Source organism: Patagioenas fasciata, chromosome 5, assembly GCF_037038585.1.
Source record: "Patagioenas fasciata isolate bPatFas1 chromosome 5, bPatFas1.hap1, whole genome shotgun sequence".
NCBI classification, from domain to species: Eukaryota; Metazoa; Chordata; class Aves; order Columbiformes; family Columbidae; genus Patagioenas; species Patagioenas fasciata.
In genome coordinates this window covers 52,900,374-52,916,732 of record NC_092524.1, presented here as the reverse complement: position 1 = coordinate 52,916,732, position 16,359 = coordinate 52,900,374, and the positions used below count along the sequence as shown (strand labels likewise).

At 37.3% G+C, this 16,359-nt stretch overlaps 1 protein-coding gene across 2 annotated transcripts in view; it reads right to left on the bottom strand.

Moving 5' to 3' along the window:
- TDP1 (tyrosyl-DNA phosphodiesterase 1) overlaps nucleotides 1–16,359 on the bottom strand; it is a 48,747-nt gene that overhangs the window by 6,225 nt on the left and 26,163 nt on the right. For both annotated transcript variants that reach the window (XM_065840062.2, XM_065840063.2), the window contains exons 14-15: nucleotides 15,720–15,822; nucleotides 5,538–5,652 (exon numbers count right to left, since the gene is read on the bottom strand). In XM_065840062.2, the coding sequence (XP_065696134.1) occupies nucleotides 5,538–5,652; nucleotides 15,720–15,822 (218 nt within the window). The remainder of the gene's footprint in view (nucleotides 1–5,537; nucleotides 5,653–15,719; nucleotides 15,823–16,359) is intronic.

The window sequence follows — 16,359 nt, the reverse complement described above, 5'->3', positions numbered from 1 at the left end:
TAACTCAAGTTTCCTCTCATATAAAGTGTTAATTTCCTCATGGTCATTATAAAAGGTTTGGAAGAAAAACAGGTTTTGCTATGTACCCAAGTGTAACACTTGGACTTTGAGGACCATCTGAGGAAGCGTCTGATGGCAGGATAAGAGAGCTTCAGCCTCAAATAGCAGGTTTACCAGTCAATAATAACACTTGGGTTCCACCTAGGAAGGAAATGCAGACAAACAATGACTGAAACTGGTTCCAACCTCTGCTCCTTACCACCCACCCAGTATATGAACTACAGTGAAAACCTATAGTTGCTGCTTGAAAAAACTCAAAACTAATCATCTAAACATACCATTGCTCTGAGTTTTAAATAAGCAAAATATTTCCTATTCAGTATATTAGTATCACTAGAAACAGGACTAACTTCTAGTTGCCTTCTCAGAAGAAATAGTATTGTCTCAGGTTTTGTACCATATTAGGCACGCAGAGGGCTTGAAGTTCTCTAAAAATTAATATCCAATGCTGCCAGTCGAGTTCTTTCAAACTCTAGAAAGTAAACAGGTTCCGTGTAGCTTTGCAATATTAGAAAAAAGGAAGTTACTGACAAATACAAATTACTTCACCAGAAGTCTCATTTCTTAATTTTAATTTCTTCCAAAATATTTTAATTTCTTGATGGAGAAAGTGGAGAACTCTAGAACTTTGTACAAAAAACAAAGGTGGGAGAAAGGTAGACACCATGAACAGTGACATCTTCCCAGAACTTATCTGACCTGAGGATACAGCAGGCCCTGTAAAGGAGCTCAGAGTAACAAAGGACTCCTCTTGCTTAGCTGGACAAAACACTGATCTCTTCTTTTAGGCACCCTGTCACTAGCACAAAGCAGGAGAAATGAAAATTATCCCCACTCTTTAAATAGTAACATAAACACAAATATCACACCTACCAGAGCTGGAGGCAAATATACCAAATATACCAGTCACAATTCAAAGAGCTACTCAAATACAGTTTTAGCTCATCCCCTTTTCAGTAGTGCTGTAAGGAAGTTCTGTAATAAGTACATGAGATAAATCTGAAATCTGGCAGAATAATAATGCAGAGAAACATTTCTGAAAAGTTTCATCTGCTGAAGTCTTCCTAAAAAAGCAGCAAACAGAGCCAATTAAGTAGAAATGTAATCACACTTAAATATACCTGGAAAGTGTAACTCAGTGGAGAAAAAAGCAGATGAAGTAGTCCAAAATAGCAAAGCTTACTGTAACACAACAACATGGTTGACAATACATGTAAACCATAGATTCACTAATTAATGACATGATTAACCATATAATAATTATTTATTTTTACATTTTTTAGGTCCAAAAATATTTTTTCAAGCATGACTTCTTTTTTATCCCCCTCCTCCCTTCTTTAAAAGGTCATCCTATGTAGTTAAATTGAGCTACTTGACCTGAAAATACTTCTAGTGTGATTTCTCCCACAGAAGAAATCTTACAAACTCCTCACCTCAACCTGAAGCGTGTTGGCTACAGCCAACTATGGCTTGAGACAGAGTTAAATTTTATCATGTGCTCCCTTTGGATCAAAGGACTCTGGCTAGCACAAGCAGTTGGAATTTACTTGCCTATGTATTATAAAATGTAGCTCTGTGCAAGCCTGAAATACAACTGAAAACTAAACGAAAGCAATGTGAAAGTTTTAAATATATTATGTGCCACAGAGGTAATACATCATAATTACCCTACCAGTGACATCTTAAAGCACATCAATACATCCTTCAGTGATCTAAAACTTAGCCTATGATTATGTTTCAGTGAAGGCTTATCCATTCTTCTGGGAGAGAAAAACAGTGCAAAATGAAAAAGTTATCTGCCTCACAATGATGTCAATTTATACTCTTTAGAAATCTTCAGAAGAAGAAAATCTTTATGATTACTTCTCCAAGAGATCATATTTTTTTCATTTTGCCTAAATTTGAGTTTTAGAATGAAACTCACTGACTAAAGAAGCAAACCAGGCAAAGCTTGATAAGTTCCCTGTTTATTTTTCCTACCTGTTATACAAGGTAAAGCAAAATTAGAACAGGGAAAAAATAATTTCATTATTTAACTTTATGGACTCCAAAAGACTGTGAATCAACTGCATTAATTATTATAGCTGAAACCAGACAGATTATTTACATCATTTACTGATGAGTTTATCATTGGATGTCCTGAGAGTTATTTTATTGCTTTTCAAGATTCAGGATACATTTACTTCACTGTAACAATTTTCTTGCTTGAAGTCTAATCCCATCTGATGAACACTAATGACAGAAAGCCATAGACAGAAAGCCATTGTGACAAAATGACAAAACTTCTGCAATTAAACTATTTCCACAAACCAAGGAACTGTTTTTTTTTTTCTACTCTGTTACGTAGTATAATAATATAATTCTGTAACATTAAGTATGTCCAATCCAAGATTCAAATTTGCACAAGTTCAGGTATTTTGATATACCCATCTTCTACTTAGTTACATGGCAAATGTACAGCCCTGCTCCTGACCAGATGGTTCACTATTCCGCCCATTTCTCCTCCCTCCTGCTGCTGATAGGGTTTTTCTGATTATATGAAAGGGACTTGTACTTTGTTTTCCCATGATTAAAGAATCTCAGTTAATGGAAAATCCCCAGGAGCCTTTTCTCCTTCAATTAAAGGGATCAGTCAATATGCTTTCTTTAGGGAAACAATAATTACTTGTGTTTCTGCTTCTCAAGACCTTATTAAAATAAATCTATTTATATCATTCTCTAGGGACCTTGGGAGTTGATAACTGTATTGTTAAGGAGAGATTATTATATGAATCCATCCCATAACATGGGAATTCTTTAAACATCTTTTCCACCAGGAGGCTGAGGAACTGAAACAGAGTATTTGGAAAAGAGATGTGAAAAGGCATGGGCATCTGACTTCACTTCCATTGCCAAAGCCCAGACAACTTGAATTCTGGTATCTGTTCATATCATGGGAGAAAGCTGAAACCCAAAAGGCGAACTACAGACAAACAAGTTCTCTACAGATCAAAGCTTTGCATGCAGAAAGCGAAAAAAGTTATTTGGAAAAAAATCTTTACATTTAGTTGAAATATGCAGAGAACTCACTGACACAGTAGGTTAAACACAGGAATTAAAACAAGAACGTTAACTATACAACTACATTTTTGTATGAGAAAGATAGCATATGTACTACACTTAATACATATGTACTGCACTTAATACATACGTATTCTGATTTTTAATCTTTGTTCTAAAATATCAAAAAATGTAAGTATGACATTTAAAAAAAAAAACCTTCCAAAACACACCAGTTTCAGCATTAGTTACCAAGCATACAGTGCATACATGTCCCAGAGCACAACAGTTAAAACTGGTTGTATGTAAGAATTCATCCTCAAGTGTAAACATTCACAGCCCTTACTGGAATATCAGTTGATATCTGACCACTTAGATTTCTTAAGAAGAATTGAAATCCAGGTCAACAGTAACGACAGTGTGTAATAGATTCTTCCCCTTTAGTTAGCTAGTAACCCAGGCACAACCCCTGCCACTCTTCCCCAAAACCACACTAACAGTTCTTAAATGGACAGGGCCTTTTATACTAAACAAACCAGTATAATAGATTGTATTACAATTTCTACTTTGTCACAGTATTTTTTTTTTTTTCCTGGGAAAACTGAAATACCATTTAAGAATTCTTTCAAGTAAGTAGTAAGCTCCAAAAGCAGAAAAATCATCTTTGCAAGTTACAAAAGTAACGGGCATCAATATTGAACAGGCAAACACCTGGCTGCATAGCTGGTGCCATACCCAAGTTTTGGCTTCTATGATCATGGCTCTACCTGTGAGAAGCCAGGTTTGCTGGGAGCTGATGGGATTCACCTGACCAAGTGGGGCAAGAGCCTCTTTGCCAACAAGCCGGCCAGACTTGTAAGTAGGGCTTTAATCCAGATTCAGTGGTGGAAAGGGATGGAGTTTTGCGCAACACGGAAGAGGCAGGAGCTGCTGATGAATTAGGAACCATCAGGGAAATACCTGTGAAATGCTGCAAAGGAATTAGGGCTTGTTTCTCTAAAAAGGTGACACAGTCAACAGCCCAGCTGAAGCACGTCCATACCAATGCACACAGCATGAGTAACAAACGAGAGTTGGGAGCCACTGTGCAGCTAGAAAGTTGAGATCTAATAAATACCACAAACTTGGTGGGATGAATCACTTACTTGACTGGAAGCACTGCAATCCATGGCTATAAACTGTTCAGAAGACACAAGCAAGGAAGAAAAGTGGGGGAGAGGTGTTTGCCTGCTATGTAAAAAAAGGTGGATTGACTGCACAGAGCTGTGTTTGGGAAAAAAAACAAAACAAAAAAACCTCACCACACAACAAAACAACCCAGGGCTGAACAGGTTGAGAGTTTATGGGTGAAAAAGCAGAGGCCAAGCCAACAAAGGACACCTCACAGTTACTGTTTACTACAGGCCACCCAATCAAGAGGAAGATGCTGCCAATGCATTCTTTCTTCAACTACAGGAAGCATCATGCTCACAGGCTCTGATTCTGCTGAGGGACTTCAGTCATCCTGCAATCATATGCCTTTACTTTTATTTACTATAGAAGACTGAGTCTATTTACTTCTCAGCTTTTAAACATTCTTTCTCTCCACATCAGTTGCTACAAACACTCTTTCCTGAACTGTTACTCTCTATCATTTCAAACTCTACTGTAGTTGTCTTTTTTTAAATCACGGCATCTCAAAAAAACCTTACAATCTTTTTGCATCAGTTTAGAAGAAAAATTTTAAAAGTTACTCTTCCCACATCTTACAGGTTGCACATCAACATCATTATCCCCACAGTATTTTTAGGTTTTCAAGCCATCATCACCCCATAGCACCACTTACTTATCACTTTCTTGATTTGCACGTTCTAGAGATAGTCTCAGAAGCTGAGATTTTTTAAATATCTTGAAGTGTTACAAAATATATCTCCTCCATCCCTCCAAGGAGAATTCCACCACAGATCTTCAAGAAAATGAACTATGAAACTATGAAATACAGAATGAAGCAAAAGCAAGTCTTCTTTCTTCTGATTTATGGCAATTTTTTTCACATTTGCTGTATGGTATTTCTTTCACATACCACTTCCAGAGGATTTTTTCCCCCCTCACATCTGCTCTCTTCCAAACATTCCTCTTTCAACACCCCTTCTCTCATCAGTTCTGCAGAAAAACATTCTGTTTCCGTAAGGAGTATTATTTTCCTAATACATACAAGAATCTCAGAAGAGGAATGAACAAATATTTAGGTTGATCCGAAACATAAACAACAATAAAGTTAGAACCAAAAAGCCTTACAGTTGCTGTCTCTGAAGTTTCAAGTAGAATGTGGGACTGATACAAGCTCAAATGCAGTCATGCCTCAAAAAAAAGTTCAGTAGTGTTCAATTTGCTCAGTTACTCAAATCGGTTTCCTCCATATACAATACACATACTGTTCTTCTGAAGTCACAGCTTACCTTTGCTTCCATACTGCTCTGGTGGTAGGTCATAAGGGACAGGAAAATATGTTGCTGACTCCTTACTTTCTGAAAGTGTTTTCCCTCTCACAGGAAAGTAACCTTTGTCCAATCCCTATGAAGGAAGAAAAACATGTAGAAGAAAGACTTAGCAGTTTTTTTGGGGAAAAAGACAAACCTAATCCACAACATTTTAATAAACAAAATGTTTTGCCTCCCTTACTGAGATCAGATACATCCTAAAGCACTTTTCTGTCTTAAGAACTGAGTTTCTCTTATTAATAGTATTTCAGTATTTTCTCTCTTCAATTTACTGGCTTTGCTCCATGGGTAGGTCCACACTGGATATACCCTACCCTTCTCAGTACCTTACACATACACCAATCTATTTCCACATACACTAGGTGAACATGCTGGTGGCCTTGCTTGTATGAGCAATTCTATCCAAATTGCCTAAGGCCTCTGCTAGTACCATATGGGTAGCAGATCTCAATCCAACAAGATGATGCTCATTTTGCATAAATACTTATGGAAATTGGAATTACATTTTAATTATTAAACAAAATATTAACACCTTTGGTGTTTAATATTTAACTAAAGGAAAGAGCTTTGAAAACTTTCTCTTTGCTGTTTAGTTTCATCCTGACCATATTAGTGAGATGTTCAGTGTGTTTCCCAAACTGAATTAAAATTCAACTTGTGATACAGAAACAAAATTTCAATCCCATGCTTTTCAAGTATTTTAGGTAACACCATCCATGTACATAAAAAAAAGTTAATGAACAGCTGAAACTGCTTGCATAAGAGTTTCAAAGACTATACTCATATTAGAACAACAGTGGATTTCAAGGTTAAGGGATGCAAAAAAAAAAAGCTATAATGCAATACAAGGGCAAATATATTTAAAGTGATTCAAGTATTAATAACTTTGGCAGATGATATTGCTTAGCCACTTCTCCAGAGGAACTAAATCCCACTCATAAGTTGTAATGAGCTACACAAAAGCAAATCTCTAATACTGAATATCCAATAGCTTATTGTTAATCAAGTAAAATTTGATTAGAATAGACTAAAAGTTTAAAAGCTTTCAGTATTTATTTCTAAGACGTTACTGAACAACTGTATTTTCCTTTCTAAAATGTTTGAGTATTAACTCACATTCCATCCAAACTGTAGGAACCATCAATCCAAGTTTTATTGGATTACTGTTTCATGACAGTACAAGCAGCTTCTTGATTACCACTCAATCCCATTTTATTCAAGCAAATGCTGAAGGAACTGAGAGTTCCATCTGTATACAGTACTTTTACACTAAGGTCTTTACTGCAATCTTACTTCATCAAACATTAGCATTGTAAAATGAAGGAAGCAACATTCCTATGACCACACAAAACAGGGGATACAACCCAGCCTTACACCTTTTTCTTTCATATTCAAGAAGCAGAGTAACCAAGATAAACGAAAGCTGCCAAAGACCATGTCAACCTGCATTACAGCAATTCTAGCAAGTCACTTCAAGAAACTCCTTTAGAATATAGATGCTTCTTTTGTCTCATGACCCAAAGTAACAGGAAACTACTAGTTATGATGTAATAAACACTGTGTATTATTTCAAGGACTAGGTAAAAGCCACTGCCTTTTAAATGAAAGAACAGGGGAAACAAACAAGGTCCACTCTAAAGGAATGTGAATGAAAATCTACTTTAACTTCCTCTTATACCATGAAAGTCAGTGGAATTTGGATAAAACTTCATTAAAATCAGGCTACAGCCATTTGTAGAGCTTAGCCTTTAAATAACAAGCAATATCTTCAAACCAAATCAATGCAAAGATAAAAGATTATTTTTAAAAGCTGATAAAAATCTACAGGTTTGAAACTGAATAGAAAAATTCAAAATTCAGAATTAATTTAGAAAAATATGCAACAATCAAGTTGTAGAGCTTTACACTTCCAATAAACATGAATCACAGAAGGATTGGTAGAAATTTGTATAAAAATGCAAATAACCATACTTCTGTCTGTAGTGCGAAGAACATGAAATATGCCAGGGATGCTGTAGCTCACAAAGAACAGAAACTGTGTGAGTGGTGGTAAGAGCTTTCTTCACAGCTCATAGTTAGGTTTCAGTCAGTGGAAGGTTTGAGTGGTGCACAGTCCTAGATACTACTCATAAGGTGATGTTCCAATTGCAAGCTAAAATGGCTTGTATGAGGATTGATTGCCTTGAGTACTGGTGAGCTTTTCTCGTCTTCCACACACGGCTATGAGAGAAATGTGGCAGAGCAGAGAAGGCTTCTCTGCTGTACTGTGAGTTGGTTCTCATTCTACAGTGACCTTCGTACATCTGCCAGACCAAGAGCACCAAAGTCACACAGCTGTTGACATGCACCAGCCAGGTTTGAAATTTATACAACTATTGCTACCGAAGCACCTGGTGCAGAAAAACACCTACTTAGGCATCTATGTACACACATAGCAAGCTCAGTTTCAGTCAAGTGTCAAGAACTACGCCCCACTCTGAAGTTCAGAGCAGTGGCTGCTTTTCAAACACTATGGAAGAAAAAGCACCACTTGTAGGACATTGTAAATCTCATTTTCTTTCTTTTTTTCAACCTAGTAATGCTTTTTGCTTCCGCTTCATTTATTCTGCTCTCTGTGCCCTGTTATTACTTTAGTGTGTTTATGTTCAAGCATTTAGCTTCCTTTCTTGTTCTACACCTTTGCTTTCCTCACTAGTCACCAGTCATGTTTTCCTCTCCTCTGAGAGTCTTATTTCTGCACTGATGGTGTCCTACAACCCCACTGGACTCAATCAGTTGATCCCAAAATTGTTTTATTTATCCATCAATTTAATCTGTAGCGTTCTTCCATTCAGAAAATGCTAATCTAGGAACAGATATTTAGTTTTCTCAAAACATCCCAGAGTAACATTCTAGGTTACAGAATACATTCTTTAACAAGGCTCTTTGAGGAGATTCACATGCTTTTAAAAATAACTCTCATGTGTCTATCTTCACACAGAAGATCACACAAACTGAAATAAGTCACACATTTTGTCTGTTTTGAGCATTTCCTGGATGCTGACAATTCTCATTGCTGTTTCAAAAAAACCCAGCAGGATCTTGCCTAAAAAAAGAGTCTGTCTGCCTTGTAAATTTTCCGCAGCCATATTCTATTCTCTCATAATTTTTCCCTCTGCAGTTATATTTTATTCTTTGACTTCTGCTCACAGCAATACACTTTGAAATGTTAGGAGATACATTTCTCATTTGGGAAAGCATATTTATTTTGTACTTATGAAACTTCAGATGCTGTTGTAGCTTTATTAGTGCCTTAGCATCATCCATTGTAAAAATAGGCACTGGGAGGTCGAATGGGAAAAGGAAGCAGAACAGCTTCTAAAATTCTGCTTTCTGGCCTTCTTTTTTGCCCCAAACACAAGGTAGATCGCAGACTATAAAAACATCACACAAGATAGAGGTAAGAATCGTTATCTCTACTTGAGCGGGAATTAACACATATCAATACAGTATTTGATACTACTGAAGTAATACCCTACAGGAGACTGCTGATTATTCCACTGGATAATTATGGGACTGTCCTTTCCTATGCCAGTAAACAGAAAAAAAGCCAGATCTTCAGCAAAACAATTTAAAAACTTATTAGTTTGGGCAGTAAAGAGCTAGGGATACACACAAGCTTTACACTGACCATGATTTTCTGGCCAGGAGAACACACAATGAAATTCTTCCTCAACATTGAGGCCATTTATTCAAAATAGAGCATTACTCAACTGTACAGAACATTTTTTGTAAGAGGCCCACAGTGACAAATTCAAGCATCTAAACTCAAAGTTCCTCAGCTTGGAAAGTGTCTCTGGGTGTCTTTACTACTGGAGTTTGAAAACCTTGTAGCAATTCTGTGAACACTGAAAACAAGGCTTAACATCTTAAGTCCACGTATAAAATCTTGGTTTATCTACACTGTATTTACTTCCTCACCCCCACTCTATTTCATACAGGATAGAAGACTTCATCTGAAACTACAGAAATCAAAAAAGAAATTGGTACTACATTAACTTGGAAGTTAATGCTACAGTCAAAGAGCTTAACCTACTTTATTTTGGTTCTAGTCAAAGTTGAGCTATGACTGATGGTGCTTGGTTCAGTTTTTTGAGCTCAGCAAAAATTTAAGCAGTTCGGTTCTGATCACACACACATAACAGCTGGCTGCTCTCTAATCCAGATTCAGCTTATACGCCCATCGCCACAGGTAACTACAAATGAGCATTTTACTCATTGCCAGTGAGTATTTACCATCAAATACAGCATTTCAGAATCTGAAAGACTATTGTTACTTATCTGTCTGATTATCTACGTATAATTGCAGCATCTGATAGCACTAGGTAGGCAATCATGTAAGTTCACAGTTTAATAGCAACTACTATATTTCTCTGAGTTCATAATTTCAAAAGCCAACTGGCTCGTACCAAATTTTTCAGAGCATTCATAAGATTGAAGTATTCCAGAAACTTTTATACCATTTTACAGATCAAGCTCAGTTTACCTTACAACCTTATCAGACATGGAAGCTCTGAAGGGGAACTATTTCTATTAAAAAAAAAAAAAAACTTTTATTAGACACTTCCAGGATTTTTCAAACAAAGTAATTGCTGCAACATGTTTCCCAGAAATCCATACTGTTAGGTGATGAGGTTCTCTCAACATGTTTTACATGCTAAAGATGTAATTTATTTCAGCCACTGGGAAGGAATCCCCAGCAGCTGAAAGAACAAGCTGAACACAAGGGTTCATGTGAAGATGTAGGAGGTGAGAAATAGAAATGGAGATAGAAAGGGAAACGCAGTTCAAACACAGGACATGTTGATTTTTATAAACATTATTTTTTAATCAAGAGAACCTTGTGATCTAATGTCAAGCATCAGCTGATTTTTCCCTAAACACTAAAATTGTAAATGATGACAGCTGCTGGTACATTGAGAACAAGCATTCAACATATTTGAGAGTCTGCATTAGCACACCAGGCCAAGACCCAACCTCAAAGCATAAATTCTGGAAACATTTAAAAAAACAGACAAAAACTGGCAGTCAACAGATGGCAAGTGAGGAACGATCTCCTTCCAAATTTGTATTCAGGCACAAACCACAGAGCTAGTGAGTTCTTAAGATTAGGAATATTAAGTGTGTGCTATGCAAGTCTTCTACCAGAGTAAGTGTCATTAACTTTGTGATCAAACTGTATGAAACAACCTGAAAAAATACAACTACCAGAAACTGACAGTATTAAATTGGCATTCCAATAGTTAGAGTGTTCCGAGGCCTAGGAATACTCACTTATGTTTCAATGCACTTCATCTAGTTTGTATTCTGTATATTTCTAATTGCAAGCAAACTTAAAAAAATTCAGTTTCTAAAAATGTTAATCTATTCCTAGTTTACCATTATCTACACCTAAGACTACTCTGACACATAGCATATTAAAACCACACTGAGCCAAGAAGAGTCATGACAACTAGACTAAGTAACAAAGGCAGCACTTCTTATGCAAAGCTAACTGCAGGGCATATACAGAAGATTGATTCACAAGCTAAGCATTGCAACTTGAATATCAGACGACTGCATGTACATAGGGCAAGTACTAATATTGTCTCTGACTACCTCCTTGTTCTCAGGTGTCTCTGCAGACACTTCCCAGTGGATAAAGGAAAGCCAGCTACAGTCCCCATCCCCACTTTGCTCCCATATGCACCATATCATGTGGCTGCTGACAGGAGATGTTTTTCTGACTACCAGTCTTCACAGTTAAGTATCAGTATTTAGGAAACTGGAAGGAAAAGAATTAAGTATTTGCTTCCAAAACATGTATTAAACATTAATAAACACCTAAAACTCAGAGACAAACCTATCTCATGCACACTAGTGGATTTTGGTACAGCCACCTGTATAGAAGAACATATTTGCATACTTTCTACAATTTATGCAAGACAAGAATTGAGGCTGTAGAGAAAGCATTGTACTTACACAAAGCATCTTCGTATTGCACACATTTTAAGTATGCGATTCAACTCAAATTTATCATGAAGTGTGATACATTAGAATTTGTTTCTCATGTGTACACATTTCTGTCAATTCTGGATGAACAACCTATTACATACCACTGCAAAAAATACAACAGGCCAAACAGACTCAGTGAGAAGCTTGAGAACATCATTGCCTCACAGATTTATTTCTGTTTCTCCAGATTTACACCTGCATCTCATGTGAACCTTTGTCCCTCTACTCACTACCCTCCCAATCCAAATGATACAGAAGGACAAAAAACCAACCAACCAACCAACCAACCAACACAAAACACCAACAGAGAAAAGCAGAAAGCATGATCAGTCTCCACCCTAGGAGCATCTGAGCAGGCTAAGGACTCTTCAGACTAGAAACAAAGGTCTATAGAAAGAGTGGTATGGAAAAGGTGAGCAGGGATCACACATTGTGTCTTTCAACACAAGAACAGGAAAACCATCAAATGAAACTGATTTTCAGAACAATGTGCTTCATGTGACATTAAGTTGTGGCACTCAGCCAGAGCAGGCTGTGAATGCTAGAAGCTTACAGACATTTAAGAAAAAACAAGAGATATTCACAGAAGAGGCTACAGACTCTAAGTCAAGAAATCTTCAGGGATAAACTACTACACACATGCCTGCCTATTATGCCATTCCATAAGCATCTGCTTTTGGCCACTGAGAGTTTTGAGAAGTGCCTTTGATATGGCAAACTAAAGCCTTCTACTTCCCCAACAGTGGCTAAAGTAACCAGTGTGACAATAAGAGAAAGATCCCCAGATCCTGGCTTGGCTCTACCATTTATAGTGCACAATACATCTTTCTCAGCCACATCCTAGCTACTGTCTTCATCCAAAACTTCACTGATCAGCCTTGTCCAAAGGCACTGGTTCCAAAACTAGGTCAAAAAGAGATTATGTCAGTGCGATCCTACAGTAACCTCCCTGCTTTCTGCCCCCTTGAATTTGCCTTCCTACTTCTTCCTTGCATTAGTGCTCAACTCATCACATTGAGCTGGTTCATGGGACAACACTGAAAACTCGTGCAATTTGGTTTTGGCCAGTCTGAGCTGGTTTAAAGCACATGGAACCCACCAAGCACCAGTGCCAGTACAACTGAGGGAGTGAAGACAGCCATGGACAGGCTGCAGTCATGGTAGGGCCAAATGATTATTTAATTGCACGTGTTAAGCTAATTTATTGCTTTGGCATGTTTGAGATAAGCCAGATTCCAACCTACCTTATCAGGTGGTTAATTCTCCAACAGATTGATCTTCTGAGTCAGACCAGTACAGCAACTTATTGTCACTAGAACATGATCTTACGTTACAGCAAAGCTTCACTGTATATTACTCCTCATAGGCTGAAAGCCTAAGCCTGCAGCAGTTGTAGGTTTAAGGAAAAGAGATCGCGAACATCAAACAAAAACGACTGCTGCAATCCCAAGACTGTCAGCATCCTTTCTGCAAACCTGAACTCACCCTACAACTACTCCATGAGATCAAGAGCTTGGCCAGGTTTGTATCAGTAACTTCTGTTGTTTCGATATGCTGTATGTATAGAAATGGGATTAATTTACTCTAATGAGTAACTACTTCAATATCTCCTGAAGCCTCCTTTTTTATCGAATATAAATACAAAATTTCCATGGACTTCGATGAGAACGGACAGCCCAATAGACAAAATTTTCATTTTTAAAGGTTGAAATTAATGATTTTTAATAGATTGAGATCCCAAAGGCCAAATCCTGTCACTAGAAAATCTACTGCGGAGCATCATTAGACTGAAACATTGCCTTAGAGGAAGTTCTCAAGTAACAGATGCTAAATTAAATATCATTTAAAGATATTTGGAACCGTCTTCTTGAGGTACAGACTCCTAAAACAACATAAAGGAAAAACTTTGCCAAAAGCATTGGTATCTGCTAAAACATTACAAATGCATTTAATTAATGAAAGGCACGTCACTGTGATAACAGCAGCTTATACAGATATGCCTGAGGAAGACTTAAACTAACATGGACCCTCCTAGTGCAGTCATCATAACATGATACTTACGATGGCTCTGTATTAGCTCCAGTTCTTGGACAATTCTGCCAATTTGTACACAGCATCATGTGTGCAATAGGCTATTTTTTCGCTTTTTAGATATAAAATTGTGTTATGCATGCATCTTAACAATCAATTTACAGTGCAATAAAAAACATCAGCCATTCAAATCCTTGATGCCTACAGTTCAATTTGTTTCCAGCAGTACTTACTCACTTGTTGGCAGTGACTCATCTCCCTGACATGTAATGTTTCTGCATGCTCTGAAAATCCATTGGGTTCCCAAAGAACCCACTCCACATCCCTGCCCTCCCCACCATGCAGCTTATTTACGCTTCTGTAACCACATTAAGGGCACAAGTGAAAGTTTAGTTTTGAAAATATTGGTCCCTAGCTTTTGCATTTGACACTGACTATATTAAAGTCATGTTTATTTTCAACTTTAAAAAGAAATTTAAGCAGCAGAGACACTGTATTTTTCATGATATTTTTCTCTTCTTAAGATAAAAGGTGGGTACTGCCAAAGTGAAAACTAGAACTTTGTTATTGCTAGGTAAGTTGACAGTTATACAAGTGTAGCTAAGGCACCATAATAACACTATTACAGTCTTTTTCTAGGGGACAGTCACAACAATCAGCACAGGGAGCACTGGAGTAGATTGTCAGCAGACAAATCCTGCTTCTCTAATTTATCTGATATTACCTTGCAGGTATATTATACAAGACTACAGCTCTTGCTCCCGGTGTATGAAATGCATGAAGTCTCCATCCTTTTCGCTACTATAAACATTAAAAACAAACTAAACTTCCTTTAAAATACCCTTAATGGTCAAATTTTCAGCAGTGACTCTTCTGCACTGCAGGAAGTTTTCACACTGCTTGCTGCTTCAACTAATGCCAACAACATAGAGCTATATAGCAACAGGTGAATTTGTTCTTTTTGGAGACTGGAACTGGAACAAGGACACACCAACTGATTTTTCCAAAAGGTTGATCAAAAGGAAAAAACACAGAATACCAAAAGTCAAGGACAGTTACACATTTAAAAACTAAGTGTTCTTTGGGGTTCATTCCATAAACAGTTCTAGAATGTGTGTATCAATGTAAAAGGCAGTGAAAACTGCTGAGAAGTCTTTACAATTCAAAGCAGCCCCCCTCTCCCCAGGCAGAATTATCTCTAGTCCCTGAACAGAGGTTTGGCAAAGAACAGACAGAAGAGGTCAAATTTTTGCAGTGTTTCAGTGAAGCCTTTCATGAGAGGAGACCCAACCAATGTCTTCCCAGAAACAGCTGGAAAGCCTTTAAAAGTAATCACAGGGAACATATACCAAAGGGATATCACATACATACTGCTTATTATGCTAAACCTCACGGCATCTGCTACAACTGCACTAGACTACAAGCTAGACAGACCTTAGTTACCACAAAAACAATTCACACTGCCCAGTCCTGTGCTCCACACACTAGGGTAATAGTTTTTATGGATCAGACTTGTCTTCTACATACCAATACTGCTGTCACACAGATTTAGAAGACACAATCCTTCAGCTTTCAAACAGTCTTTTATGAAGATGTTCTTAGATTTGTATCTGATATTTTAGAAGATACATTTGAGAACTTGTTCTCAAAGGAGAAAGTTTGAGTAGAGACAGCCAGATGACTTTCCAAATGCATTTCATGGAAAGAGCAAGAACAGCCATCAGTACAATACATGGAACTATTTTTCAAGTTAGAAAGCGTATGCATCACTTCAATGTGAATATGCACTCACAGCCTAGTTTCAAGAAGCATGAGGAGATTTGATCATCCCTCCCAGCAACATTTTGTATACATCACAATTTTTTATTATTATTATTGCCTTTCAGTAACACAACTGAAGTCATATCAATGCCAAATCCATACTCACTGTGTAGGAAAACAGAGTGTTTCTATTTTAAAGAATACCTTATGTAAACACCACTTGCTATTAGCTTTCTAACCTGGAAAGACAGAACCTAGTAAGTGGATTCGCATTCTCAGCAAGTTCCAGGATTGGTACTTGAGCTGTGAACTTACAAATGCTGAAGGCAAGAAAAGGACTCCAAGTTCATAAGACCGGATCATCAGTTGTGTACCATTTTTCTCCAGAGCTCCCCAAGCTGCTTTAGATAGATTGGCACTGTAAATAGAAATACAGCACTTCAGTGAGGCATAATCTTCACAGCAGAAAATGCTCAAATGCCACAGCTGTAGCAATGCACTTCTAGCAGGAGTACAATCAGAACTGTCTTTTCATAAGAAATGACTCGGGTGTTATTCCTTATTGCTATTTTTTACAGCACAGTGGGGGCAGCAGAGACAATATATAGAAGGGTACTCATCCAACACGTAGATAATTATACAAGTCTACTTGTGTCACACAGACCTACAAGACAAATTCAACCTTTTGAATCTTCTCTGCATATTTCAGAAAGGAACTTGGTATTGGTAAATAGCTTCAATTTGATGACTTAGGAGGATCAAAGGCTCTTGCAATCATAACTAGTTACATTATAATACATTTAGTATAGAGCATTTTGCATGTGTTAAAAATATATTTCGCTCCTGGCATTTTGCTCTTAGAAATATTTATAAAAACAAGTATTTATCAAAGAGGCATTTTTATTTTAATGGGCTGTTCAGCACCATGTTGTATTTGATCCTTCAACAATATCAA